This window comes from Lepidochelys olivacea (genome assembly GCF_965140295.1).
Source record: "Lepidochelys olivacea isolate rLepOli2 genome assembly, chromosome: 19".
In the NCBI taxonomy this organism is placed as follows: Eukaryota; Metazoa; Chordata; order Testudines; family Cheloniidae; genus Lepidochelys; species Lepidochelys olivacea.
The window spans coordinates 8,454,914-8,482,629 of NC_140429.1; the positions used below are offsets into that span (position 1 = coordinate 8,454,914).

A 27,716-nucleotide genomic window follows, 5' to 3' on the forward strand; every position below is an offset into this window, starting at 1 on the left:
ACTGTGATATAAATAAAAGCTCAGCATCCACAGCTGTAATCAGAATTGCTCACCTCCCATTTAGACACCTAAATAAGGGTCAGATTTTTTTTTAAGTGCTCACTAGCACCCAGCAGCTGCCAAGGTGCCATGTTAAAAAAAAATCTGACCCCTTATGGAAGTGCTTAAGTGGGTAGTGAGTTATTTTGGAAATCGGTCCCATTATGTCTAACATTAAGTGATATAATCAGAACACTGAAGACCCCTTTGATCATCAAATCAGTTAACAAGCATTAATGATTACTAGGACTATTGTTTTAGTATGGTAGGCAATGCACTGGCAGCAGAATCCCTTTCATTGGTGCAGCAGGCTGCATCCAGGAGGCTGACTCCAAAGCACATCCATTTAACTAGTGCATCTTTGGGCTGCATTGGAGAGATGCTAAGCACCTGTAACTCTCAATGATTTCACTGGGGTTTGTTTGTGCTCGTCATCTCACAGGATCGGGCCTCAGAAAAAGAAAACTGCATGTGTTCCGAGACAGAGCCCCAATGCAGCGTCCTCCCCTCTGAGTGCAATGAACAGGAGATGAGGGTACTCCGCATCTCTCAAAATCTTGCACATTTGGGCCATGACATCCCATTTATTCTGATGCACCCACAAAAGTGGCTTCCATGCAAATACAAAATTGTGGCCACTAGAGGCCACCCCACAAAATGGCATGAAAACACAGCTCTGGGTCTCTGCTTTCATTCTCTCTTCAGTATCTTGTACTTCAAACAAGCTTTACTTTTCCCAACCAATAGGCAAGGCCTGCCCTTTAACACCCTGCCTAGCAGCCAGTAATCTTAATTACACAGGAGTCTCCCAACTGACTGGCAGGTCTAGCACCAAATCACAGTACCCTGGGAAGAGCAAAACACTGCAGCAGACTGGCAGCCCTAAATTGGGTAAGAAATTAACAGCAATGTGTGCAAATCCATATCCCTGGGTGTAAAGTAGTAGCAGAGATCCCTTCATCACTGATCTGAAGTGGAAAGCCAGATGAGTGTGTGTTTGAAACTCAGATTGGGTGAGTGACATCGATGGCTTTGCCTGGGCAATAGAAAGTTCATGAATTATCTACAATTTCTGGTCTGATTCATATTTTCTGTCGGTCTGGGAACTTATGTGTCTTATTTTGATTTGTTCCTGCTAGGTATTACTCTAAGAAAAGCCAGCCTGTTTTATTTTTAGGCTCAGAAGGAGCCCGGAAAGGGCAAGGTGGGTTGCCTAAACCAGGAAGTGACATGGAAGAACTTTTTTTGTTTGTCTAGCAAAGCTCCTGATTTGGATTGTGCTTGGATAGTGATTCAAAAATCAAATCTTGCCCTTCCCTCTGCACCCTAACCCAGCTGATTTGCTAGGTGGCTTGCTTCTTCCTCTGCTGGGCATGTGAAGGGCATTTGCTGTATTTGTTGTACCCACTATCACTGGGGGTGGGCCAGGTAAATCCTTTATAGGCCTAAGGCTTGGAAAGAGAGCTTGTGGTTTGTAGCCAAGGCATGGGACTGAGCAGTGGAGCTACCGGATCCTAGTTCCATCTTTGCCACTTACTTATTCTGTGACCTTGGGCAACTCACTTAGGGTCTGATTTTTGCGGGGTGCTTATCATCCATAGCTTATATTGTCTTCAGGATCATGTAGTTTCAATGGGAGCTGTGGGTGCTCAGCACCTCCAAATATCAGGCCCTTAAACTGCTCTGTGCCTTAGTCTCCCCTGCTATAATAAGGGATCGCTTTGTGAGTCTCTGTTCTTGAGTGTTTGTAAAGTGCTTTGATGTTCTCCAGTGAAAGGTGCTTATCAAAGTGCCTGCTACTGCTAGGTCCTTCAGGTGGGCATGGTGCTTCCCAGACAACTAGAGAGAGTCTTGCCCCTAGGAGCTTGAAGTCTCTAAGGGCCCAATCCTGCTCTCACTGAAGTCAATGGGAGCTTTCATCAAAATGGGGGCAGGCTCAGCCCCCCGGTTAGAGGAAATGAAAAGTGGCACTATGATCTCTGTTGGGTAGTGGTGGAAGGGCCTGCGATGTTGTCTCTCCTGGGTGTACAACACAAGGTCACTAGGCACTAAAGGAGTGTAAAACAGGACATGGAGGACAGAAAGCTTTTTGACTATGGCTCTTCAAATGCGATGGCCTGACTTTTAATACCACCCAAAGGAACATTTGCCTTCAGTACAACATGCAGTTTAAGTATCAGCTCAGATGAACTGAGTTCTATGCAGTTGGTGCTGTGTCGGTCTCTTGAGGAAAAATCTTAAACACTGAGGTCCCATCTAATATGTTTGAATGTTAGTTTGATTCTGGGGAACTTCTTATGAGAGTAAAGGTTTGCCTGGTGTACTTGGCCAGAATTTCTCATCCCATCCTCCCCCAATTGACCACCTGGCTACCTGACACTTGTGTGTGTCCATGTCACTATAAATACACTGCTCTCAGGTGGCAAGTGTTGTGATTATTGTTCATTGATTTACCTTTTATTTTTAAATCTTTCTTAGTGTCTAAAATCTCAGGAATATAAGCTGCTGTGCTGTTGACCTACTGGAAATACGGATTGATCCACACCTCTTCCTGGAGTGACTGTCTCGTCCCCACTTTGCCGTGCGGGGAAGAAGGAGACAGCAGCAGATCAGCAATTGTGGGGGTGCTTGGATTCCACTGACCAGCCCATTCCTTAGCTCAGGGGCAGCAAGATGGAAAAGGAGAAGTGGTGTAAAGTGATGGGCCAGGAGGCACCGGCCGTGCCTGCGTCTCTTCTCTGAAGAGCGGTTGCAGTTGTTGAGGAAGCCGCAAGGGATATGTGTGAATAAGCCAAAATGGAAAGAGGGAATGGCCTAGATCTGCAGCTCCAGCAGCTTCCACTCGCAACAGCTGCTGTATCTGTCCTGCCCCATGAGGATCCCTATTCTTACAAGGTCAGATGTTCACCAAAGGCACCGCCTATTAGGCGTAAAACTTGACCTGAATGGCGCTGGGATTTATGTCTGGCTTGGAAATTTAAATATTGTCTTGAATGTGCTGAGCTTTCGGATCATGTGCTGTACATTTGTATTACAGCAGCGCCTAGGGGCCTTCAGGTGCTAGGTGCTGTGTATAGACCTCGTGAGGCACAGTCCCTGCCCTGAAGAACCAACAGCAAGAAAGATGAAGTGAGACAGGAAGGATTATTACCCCCCACTTTATAGAGAGGGAGCTGAGGGACTAAGGCCCAGATCCTCAAAGATATTTAGGCTCCTAACTTTCACTGACTTCATTGGAAGTTAGGAGCCTAAGTAACTTTGGGGAGCTGGGCCAAAGATGTTAAGTGACTTGCCCAAGGTCACACAGGGAGCTGGGAAGTGAACCCAACCCTTTAACCAGAAGCCCATCCTTCCTCTCTAACTGGTCCTGAGGCTGGAATTTTCAGAGGATCTTAATGAAGTTAGGATTGGGATTTGGGCTGCTGACTCAAAGGCCCCTTTGAAAATCCCAGCTAGAACGACGATAAACACTGTGCAAGGCTCTTTGCTGAGGATGCAGATCTGAGTGCGGTGCGAGTCTAAGTGCTGCTGAGAGAACTGGCATGGGCACGTTTCAGTATGTCTGGCCTCCTGAGCCAGCAACTCTGAGCTGTACGGCCGGGGCCATTTGGTGGAAGCAGTGCTTCTGCCATGCCCTTCTAGACTGAGGTTTGGTTGATGAACCAGTGGAACCTACTGAGTTTCTTAGCATGGAATCCGGTTGGGTTATAATATTCTTCCCCTCCTGCTGTCTGCAGTGGGATGTTCTCTTAGGGCATGTCTACACTGCAATCAAAAACCCATGACTGGCCCATGCCAGCTGGCTCGGGGTAAGGGGCCGTTTAATTGCAGTGTAGACATTTGGGCTCAGGCTGGAGCCCAGGCTCAAGGACCCTGTGAGGGGGGAGGGAGACTGCACTTCACTGTGTCTATACACAGTACCTAGCCCAAGCCCTGAGTCAGATGGCAGCGGTCAGCTGCAGGTGTCTAATTGCAGTGTAGGCATACCCTAGGATACTCTGGGAGAAGTTAACTTTATGAGACTCATTGCTTATTAAACTCCTTTTGCACCCTAATCACCTTCAACTTATCAAAGGGCTTTCTGTCCCACTTACATATGTAATTCGTTACTTTAAAGCCACTGCCTGAGTGGGCATGAAAAAATAATGCCAAGGCCTTTAATATCAATAGTTGCGGGGAGAGAGAGAGAGAGGGACAAATACTCAGCTATCCCAAATAAATCACCTTGAAGTACCCGCTATACCTTGGATAGCTGTGTTTGAAACTAAAACTGTTAATGATGCTCTAATGCGATTTAGACTGTTGCTAGAGGAACGCAAATGGTAAATGTCCCTACTTGACAGAGAGAGATCACTCCAAGCTCTTCTGGTAGCATCGTGATGTGCATCTCTTCTGTGATTCATCCTGACTTTCATTCATTGTTGCTTTAAATTCTGCCTCTAGCTTGTTCAAGGTATTGCTGGGCTGTAAACACTAGTCTCAGGAGTGGTTTCCACCCCCTTTTCTCTGGAATGACTTACTGGTTCATTTAAAAGGCACATTCTAAATCTCTTCCTGCAAGCTCTTATCCAGCCAGTTGTGAAAGTTGGAGGTCAGTCAAGATATTTATTAGAGGCTGAACCTGGAATTGAAGAAAGGTGCTGAAGAACCTGCCTAATCCGTACTCTGGTGAACACCAAATTCTCAGGTCCTTTATGAAAATGGATTTTTAGGTGTGCTACTTACTGAAAAAAGAACATGGTGCAGGGCTACATTACCTATCTTATGGGGATCTGAAAGAGCTCCATAAACATTAAATTAAGCCTCACAATGCCCATGTCAGGCAGGAAAGTATTATTCAACCCCATTTTACAGATGGGATAACTGAAGGCACTAAGAGACTAAATGACTTGCCCAAGATCATATAGGAATAGTGGCTAGATCTGGAGACAGAACCCAGAGACTCAGAAAGAGGTATTCAAAAATCTGCTTTCTATCAGGATTGTCCCTCTCCCCACCTTCCACTGGCTTCACGGGGCAAATCTAATATCTGCATGTTTGCTTTGCTTTACAGGAAAACTTGATCGGTGCATTACTGGCTATATTTGGTCATCTAGTTATCAGTATTGCACTCAACCTCCAGGTGAGTATCATGAAACAAATACTGACCCTCTCCCAAGCGTCCTTTACTTAAAAAGCAGTAAGGATCCCCAAGTATCTGGGTTTTTTAAATTTTTATTTTTTCCTTTCTAGAAGTATAGCCACATCCGGCTGGCAGGTTCCAAAGACCCTCGGGACTATTTCAGGACCAAGACATGGTGGTGTGGTCTGTTTTTTCTGCTGCTGGGAGAACTGGGGGTGTTTTCGTCCTATGCCTTTGCACCTCTTTCACTGATTGTGCCACTTAGTGCAGTGTCTGTTATAGGTAAAGGAAAAGGACTCGTGTATCTTTGTTTATGTACCAGTACAAGATTGCTTATGAAAACGCAATGCACATAACTTTGTTTGTCCTTTTTAATAGCTAGCGCAATCATAGGAATTATATTCATTAAAGAAAAGTGGAAACCCAAAGACTTTCTGAGTAAGTTTCACTTCCATTATTCTGTATTCTTCATTTCTGCTTTGAATGCTGCTTAATTTTTACTCCATTGCTTCATATAGTATATAGCATGACAGTTATTTAAGGGACACTAATGCTTAAAATAATGTTTTTTCAGTAGAAAGGTTTATCTGATGTTTTTACAAATGGATTTTCCATATGTAGGGTTGATTGTTGAAAATGAACCTGTAAGGTCCCCTCCTTGCTTACTGATCTTAGAAATAGTTCGATGTGGGGTTTATTGGAGGAATCTGATGGAGGCTGATGGCACATCCTTGATCCTGAAAATCCCTTAAATATTGTCTCAGATTAACTGCACCTGTATTCCCCCTTGTCTGGTTCAGCAAGGGCTCCCACTCTCAGGTTTCTGGCATCACCTCTCTTGGATGGAGACCCATGTCTCTCTCCCTTCTGACCAATGTATCTCCAGGCTCAGGAGTTCCCTGCCTTCACTATGTTGTTCCTAGCAGAGACAGGGTACCCAAGCAGACCTGCTTGCTTTCTCTGCGGAGACGGTTGACAGTCTGACTGCCCACCGGTATAAGGTACCCCACAGCTCTTTCTAAGCAAGCCTATTTTATTCTTAACATAACAAGCATTACAGAGAACCCATTAAAAACAATTTTAAAAAACCCTACTCCTATACTAATAAATCTACCAGAGATCACCCCAACCCTAATGTGGGCTCTGGCTGGAGCAGTCCTTCCAAACCCCACCCTAGGGGTTTCCTTGTGGTTTCAAGCTAATCGCAGCTTCAGCTCAGACCAAGCATGCTCACAACCTGTTTAATCCACCTTTTTATAGAGCTCAAGGGTCTTTGATCGAGAGTTTCCAGGACTAGATAATCAATAGACAATGGGTTTTCGTTCCCCAGGCATAGCTTCAAAAGGTGGATTTGAAATGGGTCATTTGCATTCCCCTTACTCCCAGGTATTTTGTAGGAAATCCACCTCACTTGTCTTTTTCAAAAAAAACCTTTGAAGTTCCTGATACCTTCCATTGAAGTTGCATACAATTCCACAATAACACATACACAATTACATTTTTAACATGATTGACCCCCAAAGGGTATTAAACCTAATTCAGAATATTGCAGGAAATTGTCAATCTGTCACAAACACAATCAGAGTTCAGTGGAACGACATAGATGTGCAAGTATTTGCTGGTTCGGGGCCTTAGTCTTTCTGCCTCCTGACAGAATGAACACTGCATTGTTAAAGAGGCATTGCCAGGAAGCCTAGGTTCAAAATTTAGCACTCACCCTCACCTATTTGTTTAGAAGACTTTTTATCTTGCGTTAACTCTTGGTTCTCAGCTCACAGCAAATATATTGCTTGTTTTTTCTAATATTTTGAAAGTGGGGCACAGAGGGTGGAGGAATGAACTATTTCCCGGGGGAAGCATGATCTGTAGTTATAACGATCGCTATGCATGTGCAGTGTGTAACCCAGGCATCTGTACTGATCCACTAACATGTCTTCTGTTTCTTGTCCTTGGTTTGCCAAAGGACGCTATGTTTTGTCCTTCATAGGCTGTGGTTTGGCAGTTGTTGGAACTTACCTGCTGATAACATTTGGACCCAACAGTCATGAGATGATGACAGGAGATAATATCACTAAGCATTTAGTCAGCTGGCCGTTTCTTTTATACATGGTAAGGTGGCCCATAAAATATGAGCTGGATTCCATGCTTTCTGAAATATGCCTGGCTGGGGCATTCACTTAAAATGGATTTTCATAGATACTTGCTGCATTTTCATAGCATCCAAGGCCAGAAAGCACCATTGTAATCATCTGGTCTGACCTCCTGTATAATACAGGCCATAGAACTTCCCCAAAATAATTCCTAGAGCAGATCTTTTAGAAAAACATCCCATTTTGATTTAAAAATTGTCAGTGATGGGGAATCCACCATGACCCTTGGTAAGTTATTCCAAGGTTAATTACTCTTGCTGTTAAAAATGTATGCCTTATTTCCAGTCTGAATTTGTCTAGCTTCAACTTCCAGCCATTGGATCGTGCTATACCTTTCTCAGTTAGATAGACGAGCCCATTATCAAATATTTATACCCCATGTCCCCACAGATCAAGTCACCCCTGAACCTTCTCTTGGTTAAGTTAAATAGATAGACTCAAGGAGTTCAATCATTATAAGGCAGGTTTTTGAATCCTTTTAATTATTCTCATCACTCTTACTTGGCTCTGTTAATGACTCTAAGAGCTTTTCCCATAATTGTCTCCCTAGCTTGGAGCATGTATGTGTATGCACAATCTAAAGCAGAGGGTGTATTTTCTAGAACCGATTGGTCTTCAGCTTCCCTTCCCTGTCTGAATTATTGTGCCAGGATTCAAGCACGTTGAAAATATCCCACCCCCTCCCCAACCTGCCACTGTTAACTCCTGGTAACAGACTGCAGATTGGCATCAACTGAGCCTAAGATGCCCATGTACTGTGATTCATATCTGTGCTTTTGCCAGAAGGCAAAAAACGTAATGTTCTCATAATTAGGACCCCATCCAAGTCCCGCTTGAAGGCAGTTGAAAGAGTCCTATTGACTTGAATGGGTGGTGGGTTGGGTCCTCAGCCTCTTTAGAAAAAGCTGAATGAGAACAGTGACCTGGGTGCACAATTGGGGTTATTTGGCCTGGTTTTTTGGGGTTTTTTTGTTTTGTTTGGTTTGGTTTGGTTGGTTTTTTTATTTTAAGGAACACCAAGTCCCCAGAAATTCCCACTCCACTGTTCTTGCAAAAGTCACTGAAGATCTCATCCATTCAGATCACGGCTGATTTGACCTATAGTCTTACTAGATCCTGCCTTAGCTTTGATGGATGTTAGCAGTACCACAATAGGAGAAAATGTGCACAGGATCGTTTCCATCCATCAAGTTTCATGGGACCAGGCAGTTCTGTGGCATCAAATAAAGCTATAGTATTACAAGGCTTATGGGAGGTAGTGTGGCCTAGCGGGTAGTGCACAGAACTGAGACTCCGGAGCCCTGGGTTCTATTCCAAACTCTGCCACTGGCCTGCCTTGGTGACCTTGGCAAGTCACTTCCTCTGTCTCTCTGTCTCTGTTTCCCTACTTGTAAAATGGGGATAATGATACTGACCTCCTTTGTAAAGCTTTGAGATCTAATGATGAAAAGAGCTAGGTATTATTACTATTACCAACATGAGCATCAAAGCCGCACACACTGCAAGAAAAAGGATTTCCCACCCCATCCCTCACTTTTTCTAATACTTATTTCTGCATTTTTTTCTAGCTTGTAGAAATCATACTGTTCTGCCTGCTGCTATATTTTTACAAGAGGAAAAGTGCAAACTATATAGTAGTTATTCTTCTGCTGGTAGCATTGCTGGGTAAGTTCAAATGCGTGCTTAACATTTTCTAACTGTGGTTTAATATCACAAATTGGAGTGAAGAGCTCCTGGCGGTGGGGAATGTTAATGCATTTTATGTTGCTAATGTTTATGAAAAGCAAATAAAGCCTGTATCTTGCTATAGTATTTCAGGTTGAAGCAAGTAGAGATGGACAAGACCTATTGGACCATCAGTCCACTCCTCATGGAGGCAGGATCTAGTCCCCCAAATAGACGCTATGTCAGATTCTAAACCCTGCTAATGACAATGTGTTGTGTCCATGTATGCAAAACACTGTGAAGTGTCTTATGGCTTCAGCTGAGATGGAAGGATGATCTTGTGGCTAAAATACAGGATTTTGAGTCCGGGAATCTTTTTGGCTCTGACACTGACTCCATGTGTGACCTTTGTAAGGCGTTTGACCTCTCTGCGTCTCCATTTTCCCCATCTGTAAAATGGGAGGCTGGGATGTTGGGGAATCTAAATTACATGAATGTCTGTGAATTGCTTGCTTTTGAGATCCTCAGTCGTAAGGTGCTAAAGGAGGATGGAAGATGATTACTGTGACTGTTGTATGAGCCATTATAGTCTTAAAGGAAGAGCTGCAGTTGTATTTATGGCTTCTTGGGGCTCCAATACAACCCTATGTCAACAGATCCATGCTGAGTCCAGAAGAAGCTCTGGAGGTGGGGCAAAATCCTGGCTCCACTGATGTTAATGGGAGTTTGCCATTGACTTCACTAAGGCCGGGATTTCGCCCCCTAGCGTTTTCCTTCCTGTTGACCTGTCATCTTAAGAAACACCAAGTGAACGAAATGCTAGAAGGGCAGAGAAACAAACTGGCGTGCTAAAGCGTTGGGAGTTGAAGGTTCCACTTGGTGTATAACTGGCTCCGTGATCTGGCGCTTGGAAAGCAGTATTCAGGGCGCTGCAGTGCCCTCTCAAGCTTTGCGCCATCACTGTGGCATCTAGCTTAATAACTGGAGGCCTGGTAGGGCAACCAAATCGTGGACAGGGTGACCACCTTAATTCTGAAGTGCCTTGACTTGTGTTTGCAGAAATGGGGAAGAGAATGAGCTTTTCTCAATCCTAATTCTTGAGCTGTGTTTAGAAGATGTCTCCATTTTAGTAATAAAGCTGGTACACCATCAGAAGTAAGGCATATTTGTACCCTTCTAGTCCCCTTTGTTTGATCTTAAGGCTCTGTTCACACATTAATGGAGATTGGGTAAATACCAGCATTCTACAGGTGGGGAAGCAGCCACATGCAGAGGTTAAGTGACTCACCCAAAGTCACATGGTGAACCAGTGGCAGAACTGAGAACAGAAGTCAAGAATCACACTCCTCCCTGTTTTGTCCTTTGCAAAAGGAAGGCTGAGGCTCGTCACCTTTTGCTTTGCTAGCAGCCACCCGTTGTGCTGTTAACAATCCAGTGGTATGTGCTGCTATGTTATAACTGAGCTTTGTTACATATTCACAGGGTCTATGACTGTAGTGACTGTGAAGGCTATAGCAGGCATGATTATTGTCTCAATACAAGGAAGCCTCCAGCTCGGCTACCCTATATTCTACATCATGTTGGTATGCATGGTTGCAACAGCAGTCTTTCAAGCAAGGTGAGTTGATCAGGTCTCTTTTCCTGTTGTGGCTTACAGCTGTGGAGTAGAATGTAGTTAAGATGTTTAGAAATCAACCCACATGGATAAGAATAGGTAATTAACTTGCTCACTGTTATGCTGGCCCTGAGAGAGGGAAGTTCTTCATCTCTTTGCTATGTAAACACCAGATCCTTCATAATAACCATAGTACTGAGAATTAAAAGAAAGATACAAGATTGTAATTCAAAATAGAATAGCGGCCATTTCTCTGAAACCATAATGTTAATGAAAACTTGATGCTGACAGATTGCCAATACCTGTAAGCCAGGTTTTTTCATTAAAGGCCTGTTTCTACTCGCACTGAAACCTATGGGAGTTTTGCCACTGACTTCAGTGGGAGCACTGTTAGCCCTCCGCTAACAATATTGCCCAAGTCTGCTGTACGCTACAGAAAGAAGCATTATCAGCACTCTCCTCTGACCCGGTATTAGGAACGTGGATACAAACTTTTTAAAAATCTGGCTCCATTGACATCCATAGCAAAACTCCCACTGGCTTCAGTGGGGCCAGGATTTCCCTTTGGGGGTCCGACTCTCCTTTTAAACTGCTATGATAAGGAGTGACTCCACTGAAGTTATAAGGAAGAAGAGAAACTAGAATCTTTATCTAGAGAGCACTCTTTTGAGAGGTGTCTTCAAACAGGGAAAGAACTATCTCCTACAGAAGCAACTTCTAAACACACATTGAGAATTCTTCTTCTAAAAAAAAATAAATGAAATCAACCTGCATTGTTTGCCATTGTATTTGAAGGTTTCTAACCCAAGCTTCGCAGCTGTATGACTCATCACAGATTGCCAGCATAGGCTACATCCTGTCCACAGCAACAGCGATTACAGCAGGTAAACACTTGTGCAATGTTATCAGGTTTGTTGTTCTTTTAAAATAAGGGCAAAAGACTTTGGAGAAAAATCCTGATTTTCTAGCTGAGGAAGATAACTTGCATTTTCCTGCTGTTTTCTGTAGTCAGTTTCATTTTGTGTGAATTAATTAGGTTGTTGGAAAAAACTTTCTCTTAAAAACCAAATCAGCTATCCGATCTTGTCTGAGACTGGATTACTCACTCTGTCCTAAAGTATAAAAAGAGTGGGTGTCTTGCAGTCTGAATGCTTGCTAGATGTGTAGTTAAGGTCCAGGGCTAAAACTCCTCTACTATTCGTTGGGGCTTGACTAAACATAAAAATTGTATTGTTTTAATTATACTGGTGTAGTTAAAGTGACACAACCCCCTAGTGTGGATGGAGTTATGCTGGTGTCTAAAGGTATTTATTCCAGTGGAGTTATTCCCGTACAGGAAGAAGAATGAACTATACCAGCATAAGGCCCCATTATAACAGTATAACTGCATCCGCTCTAGGGTGTTGTACCAGTAAACCTATTTTGGTAAAATATCCAATCCCTAACTGACAGATTTATACCAGTATAACTTAAGTGTACAGCAGGCATTTCTATAGGCCCCCGTTCCCCCCCCCCTAAAAATGATTTGATTGCTAGAGAAAGCAGTGATTTAAAATGTAGCTATACTTGCTCAGTCACATGGGGGAGAGAATCTAATTTAAGCTAAAACCTGTTCATGTTCTCTCCTCTTGTCTCAGGAGCAACCTTCTACTTGGACTTCACTGGTGAAGATGTTCTCCATATATGCATGTTTGCACTAGGGTACGTTTTTAAAGATACCAGGTCAGATCCTCAGCTGGTGTAAACTGGCATGGTGCTATTGAAGTGAATGAAACATTGCTGATTTACACAGATGCTTACTGTGTTAGCAAATTGAAATGTATTTCTCTATATGGCTAACCTTTAAAAAGGTGGGGGGAGGTTATTGTCCTCTGTGGCATGAATTTTTTTATTGAAACATATCTGGGACTCATTTATACTACTGCTTTGTCTTCTAGCCTCCAATGGTGTGTAGGATAACATACCCCGAAAACTGTCCTACTAGAATGTAAAATAGCGCATGAAGTCCATGTCTTGTCTCTGACATAGGCCCAAGGTGGATGCTTCAGAAGGGCGTAAAAGCTCTGTTGTGCACGCAGTTGTGCAACAGCTATACCACGTGGGGAAACTTCTTCCTGACCCTAGATGGAGACCAGCTTATGCCCTGAAGCATGAATCTTCATACCAGTTACATTTATCCCCTTTAACGTTTAGAGTAAGGTACTAAAGGTGTCCCTCCTAATTTCCAAGCAGGACTAGAACAACCAAATAAATGACCGAGAACCCATCCCAGGTTTTATGCTGAACCTATGCTGGGCTGGGGATAGGGTTTTGGGAGTCCAATCAAGTACTGCTTAGAAACTCATGCAGTGCAGACAGGATCAGTAAAGCTCTTAGTTATATATCTCGGTACTGAGTCTCGTTACAATGCGTTGATTTTTAAAGTAGCTCTCCCTAAACAGGGGACACATTAAACTATGTTACAAATTAATGCAGAAACACAGACCCACTGAAAGTACTAATTAACCTTGTCTCTTCTCATTAGCATACTGCAGAAATTAGGGCTGACAACTGTCAGTACATTTACCTACAGAAATGCCAAAAAGGTTATACTGTTGAATCTCGGCATTTAGAAAGGGTGAATCAAACTTTGGGTTGTTACCATTCCCCTATAATTCGTCAAGACTTCAGCAGTTCCCATAAGTGCAAATTAATAACTGAGCATTTTGCCAAGGGAAAGGTTGACTTGTTCTGATTACAAGTTGCACACAGCATGGATCTCAATAATGTGAACATAGTCATTATTCAACTAAGAGACACTGCTCCCTGGTGTAACTCTGCTCTGCAGGTTCCGTCTCTTCCAGCTCTGTGTTCTGTTCTTCTGGTGCAGGATGAACATTCAGAAAAAGCAACAACCTTGGCTTGTTGACTTCTTTTTTTTTTTTTCCACTCATTTCATTAGGCTTTTTCTCCTCTTCTTCCCCTTTCCCGCCCCTTCTCTCTCAGGTGCCTCATTGCATTTTTAGGTGTCTTCTTAATCACAAGAAACAAGAAGAAATCCATACCATTTGAACCATACATCTCAATGGATGCTATGCCAGGTAACAGGAAAAGTTCAATATTTTGCCATTCTGCCTCTTAAACGTCAATTATCAGAATAAAAAGTCATGTTTTGATTTTGCTCTACATTTTATTTTATTTTAGCATTTGTTCAGTGTTGCATCCTGTTGGGCTGCTGTGGTATTATTTTTTCTTCTTTTTATTTGTTAAACGGTTTATGCATCCATAACTTTTTCTCTTCATGATGGGTTGCTTCTATATCTTTGATAGCCCAGCAGTGTAAATCATCACAATGCGATTGATATGATGAATGTAGCTTTGGTGTCAAAATCATTTTAAAAGGAATACAGAGGGTCTGATTCTCATTTACGCTAAGGATGCTTTATATTGTTCTAGTTGGCAAAGGGACCTTAAAGTGGGACTATATCCCTGCCAGAGTGGTGTGATGTTGCCTTAGCGTTCATAAAAATCGGGTCTAGAATCTGAAGCAAACTTAACAAAAATCAGATCTTTTAATCTATAAATCACTTTACAACCACCAGTTGGGGAGAAACTCTGTCCTCCAGTGGGTGAAGCAGAGAGAGTAGGGGCCCAGTGTCGCACAATGCTGTATGCTCTTAACTCCTACTAACCACAGGGGGAGTTGTAGGTGCTCTGTACCCCTGAAAAATCAGGCCACTAAGACTACATATACAGTGAAAAATGAATATAATTATACTTCACAGGATGAAGTAATCAATTCTTAGGTCCTGAATATTAATTGCTCCAAGCACTCGATGCCCCTCTCATGAAAGGTGCTCCAGAAATTCAAAAGATTAAGAATAAACTTTGGGGAAAGGGGAGGATTGTAACTAAATGATGTTCAAATTAATGATAGCTGACTGCCATCACCCGCCCACAAGGAGCTTAGCCGCTGTAATTTTCCAGGGTTATTTATGTCTTTCTGTTTAACACTCACACAACTGATAGGGCAAATTGCTAGCCCTGAAATTGTATAATTTGTCAATAACAGGGTGGAGGAAGAAGGGACTTCTCTTCCTAACCACTTAATCCCTGTCTTTCCTCCCCCTGTCGCAGGCATGCAGAATGTGCACGATAAAGGAATTGCAGTTCAGCCTGACCTCAAAGCTTCCTTTTCCTATGGTGCCCTAGAGAACAATGATAGCATGGCGGAGATCTACACTCCAGCCACGCTGCCAATAGTACAGGAGGAGCATGGTTCCAAAGGAGTTTCTGCACTGCCCTACCGTGTGCTGGAGCACAGTAAAAAGGAGTGAGTGCTCTTTAAGAAGCTGACTTAGGGCAACAAGAGTGTGGTCTTTATTTATTTATCGCTTTGGTTTTTAGATCCATTAAAATATAAATGAGTATGTTACAGCTGAACTCAGTATGGTTTAAAACTAGTCTCAAACTTAACTTTCAAGACGGATTATTTGAATAAAGGACTCTGTATAGTTGTGGACTTGGAAGCATTTGTCCTAAGCTAGCAGTAAATCATTGCATCCTTAAAAGACGGACTAACTTTGAACATGCAATGACAGGCAGTATTGTGGCTATCTGATATTGATCGGACAGCTGGCACTGTGAAGATGCAGAGCTGTGTGAAGTACAGTGACTGTCACTTTTCAGCTCAGCCAGCAGTAGGTACAACACAAACTGAAGTAAACAGTACTGAAGGGCAAAATTTGGTTTATCATATATCAATTATGAAGGAGTTCCAAAAAGTTGGACCTTGATATGTTGGTTACCTCATGAACACTTCTTTAGCATTGCATTAAAATGTCACTGAACTTTAGCATTGCATTAAAATGTCACTGAACTAAAGGAGTGTTGCCAGTACTGTGTTTTAGGAATGGTATAAAACAGTAGAATAAGGAAGTAAATGATCTGATCCACCTTTTTTTTTTCCAGACCATAAACGTGCTGTATTTCTCAATAACCGCTACGCTCTGTCTAGTGTTGAGTGAGATGTGCATGTCAAATGTGTTTTGTAGCACCATTGTGTTAGACTGCACATCAATTTAGCGCACAGATGATGGTCACCAGTTTTCTAATTTCAGAGGATTTGCCACGGCCTGGATTAGATGGTGTAGAAATTGACACAGTGAAGTGCAAGAAATGAAAATGGCATTGTAGTTGGTCAAACTTTCGATTTGCTAACTTGGTGTTCCTGTATTTCTTTGTAAGGTCTAAATTCAATTTTGTTTCCTGAACAAAAGATTCAGACTCAGATTTTTCAAAGCTGTCTGAAAGATTTGGATGCTCAATGGTGTCCAAATCCCTTTGGCAAATTTGAAAATCTCAGCCCCAGGGCTGTGGGGTTTTGTTTTCCTTCAAAAGTAAAAAGGCAGCAGCCCATTACTTGTCAGCAATCCAACAAGAATAAATGAACATGCACGCTTCACCACTTGTGAGCAGGATAACAATAACACAGCAGTGTGCATTCATTCATGATAAAGGGAAAAATATATTTAATTTTCTATCTTCTAAAGGGTAGTTAGAAGCAGATAGGGAGGAATTTTGTCAGATTAAAGGGACATGGTCAAAATATATGTTTTTATGAGTATAATACATGCAGCTGCATATAACTTACATCTGCTTTTCAGGCAGTTGCACTTTAACTTTTTTTGTCCCCTATCTAAATATATCTGTCTTACTAAAGAATGGAATTTTAAGTCTGCTCAGTGCAATTCAGCCTATCTTCATAGCAGTGTGGCTGAACAAACAAGCAGAAGCTTCTTTGAAGTCAATAGCAATTGCTTTCTGTGCACTGCACAAAGTTACTCCTACACAAACTGGGCTGAGAGGACCTAGGATTTGCAAAAGCAGGTTTGTGTACTTATATACAGGGGGCCAGATTCTGCTCTCACTGGCAAAAATCCACAAGAATTCCATTGATTTGGGTAAAATATATCGTAAATGAAAACAGAATTGGTTCTTCTGCATCAAGTGTTTGCTTTGTTGGCTATAAATACTACTTACACCTGCAAATACTTGCCACTGCTTTGGTACTTTCTGAGCAGCTTGAAAAAAATTGTATAAAAGACCTCAGAACAGGTGGATGGCCACTTTATATATTTCTGCTTTACACAGAGCTGCTTGACATGTCTGACAATTCAGAGCTTATCAATGGCATCCTGTACATTCGAGCTTATGAAACCTAGAGAAATATCTGCCTTTTTTTTTTTTTTTTTGCCCATCATGCTTAAGCAAGATAACGAAGTTAATGGACTAGTATTGCCAGAACTTTAAACTTACTGGATTTCCCCCTGATATTGATTTAGTACCATTGGCTTTCAATCCCCAGTAGTCAACTATTTGTGAATGTATGTGTGGCTTTTGTTCATTAAAGATACAAAGCAGAATAGTGAAAGAGAGGGTGTATGGGGGGAGGCAAGAATGCTCGCTTCTCATATCTCTTCCCTTTTAATCACTGAGGCAGTAGGCGTTTTGACATTGTGGCTATTAAACCACAGAAACATATTACATCAGTATAGATCAGCACTAAACCACAAATGCATACAAATTCAATGTCTAACATTCTAAAGCTCTCTATATCCTGGAGCCCTCTGCAGTAAATGACATTAACTAGTGTCTGGTTTAATGGGCCTGATCCTACTATAATAATGGAAGTCAGCTACCAGTTGACTTCAATGTTTGCGTTATTGATCCTGCCATGGGCTACATACAGCCCTTTGTGTTACTCAAATGTTGTTTTCATAGCTGCTTCTGGAATTTCTTAGTGGTATTTAAAAAGAAATAAAAAATTGCAGCTGAACAATATGCAAATTCCCAGAGAGTAAATATTTAGGCTCTTTAGTACATGGTTGTCTTTATTACTGACACCATGGAAGAGATTCTCTACTGTGCCTCTAAGGGACACAGCACAGAACTCTAAGCCCAAGGGACAGGGGGTCTGGTGACTTTAAGTCACCTTTTGTACTGTTCCTAGGCATAAAAATAATAGATAACCGTCTTCTACAGATCTCCACAGTGCTGCACCCATGCCCCGACACACACCTCCTGCCCCTGACTCTTGGCACAGGATATGGCTGTCTTCTGCAGATCCTGCACTGGGGAAATCCATCCCTGGCCAGGTCCCAGGGGCTTTTAGATTTTCACATAGCTCTGACCCTTTTACTGGGTAGGGCAAGAGACTGTTTGGACTCTTTATAAAGATTTAAGCAGTTCAGCCTCATTTCAAGGGTTAATGGGCCATTCTTCGATGTGTTTAAATGTTCATTGCATTTTCTTTCAATAAAACTCGCTTTTAAAACTTTCTCCCAAATGGCTCTAGTGACGGTGTGATGTGTATGGGTGTGTATATAACCTATATAAAAATAACAGCTTGGGCTGCTCCAGTGTGCCGTGTTAAGGCAGCACTGGGTGATCTCAGTATGCAACTTTGTGACCAACCACACTAACATAGGAGCAGCACCTTCACCAGTGTAATTTTTGTTTTTATTATGTTGGTCCTACTGCCACTCATGACATGGCCAATAGCTTGTACTTCATGAGTACTTGCTGCATGTGTTCAGTGCTTGATATTTAAAATGAACTCATAAATCACCTCCCCTGCATTATTCCTCAATACTGTGTTGCAGCCACCATCCCTGTTAACCAAGTAGAAGTGCATGGCACTCCCTCAGAAGCTACACCCTTCTCTGCAGAAACCCTGCACTCCGATTAAGCAGTCTTCCAGCCCTAGCAGTTACAGAGCACAATTAGGTATCAAACCAAACATCCCCCACCCACTTAACAGCCTAGAGCATGCTTACAAGGGCAAGCCCTGTGGACTGGTTTTAATTTCAATTTATACGCTCTTTACAAAATACTTTTAGGGTTGAGATGCCATGGATTACAATTCAGGTTGCAGCAAATATTTACAGCTAAACTGACCATTAGAATTTTAAAAGAGTACATATCCACCTCACTTTCACCTTCCACACATCCCAGTCCTCCTTGCAACTTCTAAAATAGTCTATTTATTCTCAAATAAATAGTTTAAGCAGTATATTTTTGTCTGAGCTTCAGTCAGGGCTTGATCCTGAGATGTAGAGAGCACTTTCAAAACCCACTGACTATACCCATTGAGGCACAACTTCTCAGAATCAAGCCCTTAAAGTATGCACAGAAACCAGTGGACTGCTCCCTCTCTTACTAAAATGGTGGTGTATGGGAATACTGCGACTGTAATCATCCCTTAACTCCTTCCTTTACTCCTAGAATTAAAAGCTGCTTTATGGAATGTAAGACACTTATTGCGTCTGCAATGGAAACTGTGTGGCTTTTCAATGTACCAGGCGCTTAAATATATTCTAAAAGTCTCTCTCACTTGTAAAAAGAAAAGGAGTACTTGTGGCACCTTAGAGACTAACCAATTTATTTGAGCATGAGCTTTCGTGAGCTACAGCTTGTAACTTTATACTGTGGAATATAAGCCTGATGTTGGCTGATATACAAAATGATTTGCCTACGAAGTTTTGTTCACATTAAAACATGTAAATAAAGAGCCTTACATTATGAATTATAATAACTTAATTTTTCATAAGCAATGTTGCATGTTTATTTAACTGTCCTTTAGGTAAGCGCTTCAAAAATGAGACTTAATAAAAGGTTCTGGTAAAATCTATGGAACTCTTTCTTGACCAATAAGATAACAATTATGATTGTATTATATTCATATTAAGAGAGAAGTCATGACAGTAGAGCATTATAAGCAATGAATGATACATACATTCAAAGAGAACAAAGTCTGCTTTTGGATGGGTGACTTACAGGGAAATCCATGGCACTGAGACTGGGTTGGGAATTGCAGTGTTGCCAAGTCTCACAATATTTGGTGTTGGTTGGAATTATTTAGCTGGAAAGCCCCATCTCCTGGATTCATGAAATTACATAAGAAAGTTAGTTTACATTTTTTTAAAAAATCTAGCCCTCGTGATTTCAGAGAAAAGCTTGAAAATGTGACTCAAGCGTACTTTAGAGTTATATTTAGCTTCTGGTTCTTGACCCTTTATTTATTTTTTTAAAATCTCATGATTTTGGGGGCCTGACTCATGATTTTTTGAGTGCTTGGGGTTGGCAATACTAGGATTAAGGAAGTGGCACTCTTCTCTCTGAGGTGCTACCCATCCATTACCCTGCTGTGATGACTGGGAGCACTGGAGATGCATGTCTTTGCTTTCAAGTCCAGAGGGATTTGAAAATGTATCAGCATTTCCTATCACTGCCTTTATGAAATAGAGATTATAAATTTAGAATACGGGCAATAAATCTTAATTGAATGCTTGCCAACCTAATTGATACTGACCATATGGGGACCGTATTCCACAGGGATAAGCAGAAGATAACCCTGAGAATACTCTTAATTAAATGTATACACTGGGGACCCATATACAAGTGGAAAAAGCACTGGAAGCCATATGTCCTGGTGTTGAAAAGGCTTTTAACAGGAGTCACTACATACTACATTGTAAAATATGAAAGTCAAAATATTAAAACATATAGTACAGGGACACTGGCAACATTCCCCACAGATTTCAGAGTGTTAGTCTGTATCAGCAAAAACAACGAGGAGTCCTTGTGGCCCTTAGAGACTAACAAATTTATTTGGACATAAGCTTTCGTGGGCTATAACCCACTTCATCAGATGCATGGAGTGAAAAATACAGTAAGCAGTATATATATGAAAAGATGGGAGTTGCTTTACCAAGTGGGGGGTCAGTGCTAATGAGGCCAATTCAATTAAGGTTTCAGCTGGAAACAAAACCTTCCATTGTTCAGTAGAATTTTGCTGTAGTACATTGTCAAACAGTTACTGAATTGCATTCTGAAGTGGCTGCATTTCATCATTAGGTGAAATTATTTGTATTACAGAGATTGTAATCAATTTGTGTTTTAGGGTCAAAGGAACTATATAAATATGCCCCTGCAGAATCAGTTGATAGAGATGAAAAAGAACTATTAGATTTATTACAGTCCCTATACAAGGACAGAATATATTATTGGCTCTAAGAGAGGAAGTATCACATAGTAAATTGATACAGCATTTGATCGCAGCCATAAAGGATATGATAATAAAGGATAACTACATATTGCCTCTGTTGCTGTATTTAAATGGCAGAATTCCTTGCCTACAGAAGTGAAATTAAGAATGCCTTTCTGAGAATGCTTTGTTTATCTTCCTTCCTTCCATTACAGGAGAGCCTTTCTTTGAACAGATGTAAATGGGAAAGCTACTAGGGGAGATCAGACTAACGTTCTTTTCTGCCCTTCCTTGGCCATAGGTAAATTTTAGAAGAAAGCATTTAAACCAGGGTAAGTACAGCACGTTAAATTGAGATCCTGGCCTGCAGCAGCCCTCTCCCCATAGCTGCAGAGTGAGGACAAAAATGATCAACAAAAGGTTTTTAGCATTGGTGAAATCAAACAGCAATTTTTATTTGCCTCTCATGGAATATAAAAGTACAGGCAAATGTTTGTAGGCGCTTGGTTTGGATATAAACTTAGGTAACCATATGCAAATATATCACAAAGTTTGGGCAGCTAGGGGGTTAGGCAAATAATCTCATCACTGGATTAATTGCTTTTACTTTGTGATAGATGAAATATTAATTCCTGCAGGTCCCTCTCTTATTCTGCCATTTGTTCCCAACCCCTACCTAAAAAATGTAAGTGAGGGGACAAAATGAAAATTTTATTTTGAACTTTTAGCTGTGTTAGTATGGATGAACATCATAATTAATACAATACTAGCAACATGTCATATAAACATTGTGGAACCCTATTTCATATAATTCTTTTCCAGTTTTGTCCATTTCCAGCTAAAATGTAGGTTAACTGTTATACGTGCAACAGAGGAAAATATGTTTTTGTTTTAATGTAACACTACTTTTTAGAAATTCTGGAGACTTCTGTAGTAGACTCCGCTTCTTGAGATTTGTATTGTAATTTCAAATAGAATGTAATGGAAGAAGGAAATTTCTGATATATAAATTAGGGCTGTCAAGTGATTAAAATAATTAATCATGATTAATTGCACGATTAATCATACTGTTAATAATAGAAAACCATTTATTTAAATATTTTTGGATGTCTTCTACATTTTCAAATATATTGATTTCAATTACAACACAGAATACAAAGGTTTCAGAGTAACAGCCGTGTTAGTCTGTATTCGCAAAAAGAAAAGGAGTACTTGTGGCACCTTAGAGACTAACCAATTTATTTGAGCATGAGCTTTCGTGAGCTACAGCTCACTTCATCCGATGAAGTGAGCTGTAGCTCACGAAAGCTCATGCTCAAATAAATTGGTTAGTCTCTAAGGTGCCACAAGTACTCCTTTTCTTTTTACAGAATACAAAGTGTACCATGCTCACTTTATATTTATTTTTGATTACAAGTATTTACACTGTAAAAAAACAAAATAAATAGTATTTTTCAGTTCACCTAATATAAGTACTGTAGTGCAATCTCTTTATCATGAAAGTTGAACTTACAAATGTAGAATTATGTACAAAAATAATTGCATTCAAAAATAAAACGTACAATTTTAGAACCTGCAAGTCCACTCAGTCCGACTTCTTGTTCAGCCAATCGCTCAGACAAACAAGTTTGTTTACATTTGCAGGAGATAATGCTGCCTGCTTCTTGTTTACAATGTCACCTGAAAGTGAGAACAGGCATTCGCATGGCATTGTTATAGCCAGCAAGTTATTTATGTGCCAGATGCACTAAAGATTCATGTCCCTTCATGTTTCAACCACCATTCCAGGGGACATGCGTCCATGCTGATGACGGGTTCTGCTCGATAACAATCCAAAGCAGTGTGGACCGATGCATGTTCATTTTCAATATCTGAGTCACATACCACCAGCAGAAGGTTGATTTTCTTTTTGGTGGTTCAGGTTTCTGCATTGGAGTGTTGCTCTTTTAAGACTTCTGAAAGCATGCTTCACACCTCATCCCTCTCAGATTTTGGAAGGCACTTCAGATTCTTAAACCTTGGGTTGAGTGCTGTAGTTATCTTTAGAAATCTCACATTGGTCCCTTCTTTGCATTTTGTGAAATCTGCAGTGAAAGTGTTCTTAAAATGAACAACGTGCTGGATCATCATCTGAGACTGCTATAACATGAAATATATGGCAGAGTGCAGGTAAAACAGAGTAGGGGACATATAATTCTCCCCCAAGGAGTTCAGTTACAAATGTAATTAACACATTATTTTTTTAACAAGTGTCATCAGCATGGAAGCATGTCCTCTGGAATGGTGGCTGAAGCATGAAAGGGCATACAAATGGCACATAAATACCATGCTGTGCCGGCTACAAAAGTGCCATGCAAATGCCTGTTCTCACTTTCTGGTGACATTGTAAATTAGAAGAGGGCAGCATTATCTCCAGTAAATGTAAACAAACTTGTTTGTCTTAGCGATTGGCTGAACAAGAAGTAGCACTGAGTGGACTTGTAGGCTCTGAAGTTTTACATTGTTTTGTTTTTGAGTGCAGTTATGTAACAACAAAAAATCTACATTTGTAAATTGCACTTTCAGGACAAAGATTGCACTACAGTTCTTGTATGAGGTGAATTGAAAAATATTATTTTTTTGTTCATCATTTTTACAGTGCAAATATTTGTAATAAAAATAATATACACTTTGATTTCAATTACAACACAGATTGTACAACACAATATATATGAGACTATAGAAAAACATCAAAAATATTTAATAAATTTCAGTTGGTCTTCTATTGTTTAACAGCGCAATTAAAACTGCGATTAATCGCATTTAATTTTTTAAATCGCAATTAATTTTTTTGAGTTAATCGCATGGGTTAACTGTGATTAATCGACAGCCCTAATATAAATTGTAAGGTCCTATGGGCAGGGACTGACTCTCACAATGTGTGTACAGCACTTAGGGTAATGGTGACCTGAGGCCACGGCACACCTGGTGGCTGAGCTTTGTGACTTTGTCCTCACACACAACCATTTCAGATTTGGGGACAATTTATACCTGCAAGTCAGTGGCACTGCTATGGATACCCGCATGGCCCCACAGTATGCCAACATTTTTATGGCTGACTTAGAACGCTTCCTCAGGTCTCGTCCCCTAGCACCCGTCCTCTACTTGCGCTACATTGATGACATCTTCACCGCATGGACCCACGGGAAGGAGGCCCTTGAAGAATTCCACCTGGATTTCAACAATTTCCACCCCACCATCAACCTCAGCCTGGACAAGTCCACACAAGAGATCCACTTCTTGGACACCACGGTGCTAATAAGTGATGGTCACATAAACACCACCCTATACCAGAAACCTACTGACCGCTATACTTACCTACATGCCTCCAGCTTCCATCCAGGACACAGCACATGATCCATTGTCTACAGCCAAGCCCTAAGATACAACCGAATTTGCTCTAATCCCTCAGACAGAGACAAACACCGACAAGATCTTTATCAAGAATTCTTAAAACTACAATATCCACCTGGGGAAATGAGGAAACAGATTGACAGAGCAAGACAGGTACCCAAAAATCACCTACTACAGGACAGGCCCCACAAGGAGAATAACATAACACCACTGGCCATCACATACAGCCCCCAGCTAAAACCTCTCCAGCACATTATCAACGATCTACAACCTATCCTGGAAAATGATCTCTCACTCTCCCAGACCTTGGGAGACAGGCCAATCCTTACTTACAGACAGCCCCGCAAACCTGAAGCAAATACTCACCAGCAACTACACACCACACCACAGGACCACTAACCCAGGAACCAATCCCTGTAGCAAATCTCGTTGCCTAGTCTGTCCCCATGTCTACTCTAGCAACACCATCAGAGGACCCAACCACATCAGCTACACCATCATTCACCTGCACGTCTACTAATGTGATATATGCCATCATGTGCCAGCAATGCCCCTCTGCCATGTACACTGGCCAAACTGGACAGTCCCTACGTAAAAGAATAAATGGACACAAATCAGACATCAGGAATGGTAACATTCAAAAGCCAGTGGGAGAACACTTCAATCTTCCTGGACATTTTATAACAGATTTGAAAGTAGCCGTCCTTGAACAAAAAAACTTCAGATGAAGTGAGCTGTAGCTCACGAAAGCTTATGCTCAAATAAATTTGTTAGTCTCTAAGGTGCCACAAGTACTCCTTTTCTTTTTGCGGATACAGACTAACACGGCTGCTACTCTGAAACCAGACTTCAAAGAGAAACAGCAGAAATAAAATTCATTTGCAAATTTAACACCATTAATTTGGGCTTGAATAGGGACAGGGAGAGGCTGGCTTATTACAGAAGCAGCTTTGCTTCTCCTGGACACCTCCTCATCTATTGTTGGGAGTGGACTACATCCACCCAGATTGAATTGGCCCTGTCAGCAGTGGTTCTCCACTTGTGAGGTAACTCCCTTCTCTTCATGTGTCAGTATATTTATGTCTGCATCTGTAATTTTCACTCCATGCATCTGAAGAAGTGGGGTTTTTACCCACGAAAGCTTATGCTCAAATAAATCTGTTAGTTTTTAAGGTGTCACCGGACTCCTTGTTGTTTTTGTGGATACAGACTAACACGGCTACCCCCTGATACTGTTTTTAGTGGAGGCCTCTAGACGGTACTGTAACAAAAATACAAAAAATAAAAAATTTAAAAAACGAAACTGGGAAGAAGTCCGAATGGATTAGCAAGTTAGAGGGAGAGAGAAACCTGTGTGTGTACATGAATCCAGAATATGGGAGGGGGGTGTTTATGCATACACAGAATATGGTGGGGGCCTAGAAATCTCCCTGTGTGTCTGTACGCACACTGTGGTAGAGTCCCAAAGGCTGCAACAACACTGCAGTGAGTACATTAGAATTATTTATAAGGGTTTGCTAGCTCAGGGTATCCCGTCTTTAGTGATAACAGTGCGTAGCACTGACCCAGGCTCAACATGGGGAACCCCACAGCCCTTCCAGGAGGGAGCTGCTACAACTTCAGCTTGTCCCAGCTTCATCCATCAGTCCAGCCAGGGCTCTGCCCTCTCTAACATGTCTAGCTCCCCAGTCCCTCCCCCATGTTACCCCCTAAGGCAATGCCCCCTTTAGCCCAGCCCCTCCCCCCACAGTACCCCCCAAAGCAATGCCCCCTTTAGCCCAGCCCCTCCCCCACATTACCCCCCAAGGCAATGCCCCCTTTAGCCCAGCCCCTCCCCCACATTACCCCCTAAGACAATGCCCCCTTTAGCCCAGCCCCTCCCCCACATTACCCCCCAAGGCAATGCCCCCTTTAACCCAGCCCCTCCCCCACAGTACCCCCCAAGGCAATGCCCCCTTTAGCCCAGCCCCTCCCCCACAGTACCCCCCAAGGCAATGCCCCCTTTAGCCCAGCCCCTCCCCCACAGTACCCCCCAAGGCAATGCCCCCTTTAGCCCAGCCCCTCCCCCACATTACCCCCCAAGGCAATGCCCCCTTTAGCCCAGCCCCTCCTTCACACTGCCCCCCCCAAGAGGATACCCCCTGAACCCAGCCCCCCCCCGCAAGAGGATACCCCGGGGAGGCGGGGCTCCATCTCATCCCACACACCCCTTCCCACGCGAGTGGCTCCCCAAAGTCAGACGAATACCGGGTGACGGCGGGCCGTCAAGAGCCGGCGCATGCGCAGGAATCACCATCAGGGCCCCCCCACGCGCGCGCGCGCGCGCGCTCGCTCCCTTCCCATCCGGGTCACACTTCCCTCCCCTCCCCTCCCCCGCCACCCCTGTGGCGATGCGAGGATGGGAGCGCGCGTGCGCGTGCGCGCGCGTCCCCAGAGAGAACTACAGTGAGCGCGCCCGGACGGGGGGGGGGCGTTTCCCTCAGCTGCTGCCATCGCTGCCAGCTCCCCCCCAACCGTCTTTCGTCCTGCCCGCCTTCCTCCCAGAGGGCGCCGGGCCCCGCGCGGCGGTCGACGGGAACCCCAGGCGGGGACGGTGAGTCCTCAGAGCGGACACCGAGCTGCCCCCCCATGTTCTCTCTGTGCCGCCGCCCGCCCCGTCCCGCCTCCTTTCCCTCACAACGGCCCGCCGGGGGAGCCGCCTCGAGCCTCTCCGTGGGGGGGGGGATCAGCTCGCCAGCCGCCCTGGGGCGGCGGTGGGTTTCGCAGCCGCCCCGTGCTGGTGGTTTGCGGCGGCGGCCTCCGCCGCGTCTCAAGGGCGGGGATGGGCGGTTGGCTCGGCCGAGTGTCCGTCGCCCCGACCCGTCCCTCCGGGCTGCGGCGGGCCGCAGGCCCCGGGTGTGAAGGGGGAAGGGCTCGAGGAGCGGGGAGAGGCTCCCCCGCCTGCCTGGCCCCGAGCAGCGCTGGCGCGGTGGGGGTTAAAGGGGGGGGGCAGGGGCCGCGCAGGAGCTGCGCAGGAGCTGCGAGTCGCCCAAAGTTTGGAGGCCACCCGATGCAGCAGTGGCTGTGTTTTCCCCGGCAACTTCTGAAGCTTGCCGATCTCTTCTGGGGGCGTGTGATGGTGGATTAACCCCCCAAAGCGCCTCTCCTTCACGTGGGAATGGCTTGCCTGTTTGCTGCCTGCCTGCAGGCACTGATTGCTCGGCTGTCTCCGGCCCAAACGGAATCCTAGAGCTCCGCTACTCAGTTGTGCGTGTCGAGAATTTAAAAGAATGATCAAATCACCTCTCATGGTGACAGACCTACAAGAATCGAAGCTGCTTTTGTGTGTAGAAGCTCTTGCTTCAAAGCACTTTCTGCACTTCAGAAGATCCGGAACTTGCTGCTGTTTGCAGCTATAATCGATGATGTGAGACATAAAAATAGGCATTTCATTTTAAGGTTACATTTATTTATCTCCAGTTCAGTACGCTGTGATAGAACACAACCTATTATCAACAGTCATGGCGTGGTTAGGCATCACGTGTTCAGTATGCTGTTTTCTAAGTGTATTGTTTGGCTTCCTAAAAAGAAAAGGAGGACTTGTGGCACCTTAGAGACTAACCAATTTATTTGAGCATGAGCTTTCGTGAGCTACAGCTCACTTCATCGGCTTCCTGTGTTTGTATGTTTTAAAATTATCTTAAATGCTCTTGTGGTCTGAGAACC

The 27,716-nt window shown here is 43.0% G+C and overlaps 2 protein-coding genes across 4 annotated transcripts in view; both read left to right on the top strand.

The window, feature by feature from the left end:
• Window positions 1-831: 831 nt before the first annotated feature.
• Window positions 832-19,216, top strand: NIPAL3 (NIPA like domain containing 3). Of its 3 annotated transcripts, none has more exons than XM_084652187.1 (12): window positions 832-930; window positions 2,518-2,934; window positions 5,093-5,161; window positions 5,272-5,443; window positions 5,540-5,599; window positions 7,125-7,270; window positions 8,880-8,976; window positions 10,459-10,594; window positions 11,387-11,475; window positions 12,229-12,292; window positions 13,577-13,671; window positions 14,708-19,215. In XM_084652187.1, the coding sequence occupies exons 2-12, from the start codon at window positions 2,836-2,838 to the stop codon at window positions 14,905-14,907; spliced, it is 1,227 nt and encodes a 408-aa protein (XP_084508313.1). In that variant the 5' UTR covers window positions 832-930; window positions 2,518-2,835; the 3' UTR covers window positions 14,908-19,215. The 3 variants fall into 3 exon arrangements, with proteins under 3 accessions (XP_084508313.1, XP_084508314.1, XP_084508312.1); XM_084652188.1 differs by having other exon boundaries at window positions 913-1,052; window positions 7,149-7,270; window positions 14,708-19,216; XM_084652186.1 differs by having other exon boundaries at window positions 913-1,052.
• Window positions 19,217-26,414: 7,198 nt separating this feature from the next.
• RCAN3 (RCAN family member 3) overlaps window positions 26,415-27,716 on the top strand; it is a 30,136-nt gene continuing 28,834 nt past the window's right edge. The window contains exon 1 of the mRNA XM_084609735.1: window positions 26,415-26,604. The gene's annotated coding sequence lies outside the window, so the exon portion shown is untranslated. The remainder of the gene's footprint in view (window positions 26,605-27,716) is intronic.

What these genes read in the sequence shown, in the direction of transcription:
- NIPAL3 (XM_084652187.1), top strand. Translation starts at nt 2,836, where the DNA reads ATGGAAAGAGGGAATGGCCTAGATCTGCAGCTCCAGCAGCTTCCACTC. An exon ending in GAAACCCAAAGACTTTCTGA is followed by an intron (nt 5,600 to 7,124) that starts GTAAGTTTCACT and finishes GGTTTGCCAAAG; the next exon opens with GACGCTATGTTTTGTCCTTC. An exon ending in TCTGCTGGTAGCATTGCTGG is followed by an intron (nt 8,977 to 10,458) that starts GTAAGTTCAAAT and finishes ACATATTCACAG; the next exon opens with GGTCTATGACTGTAGTGACT.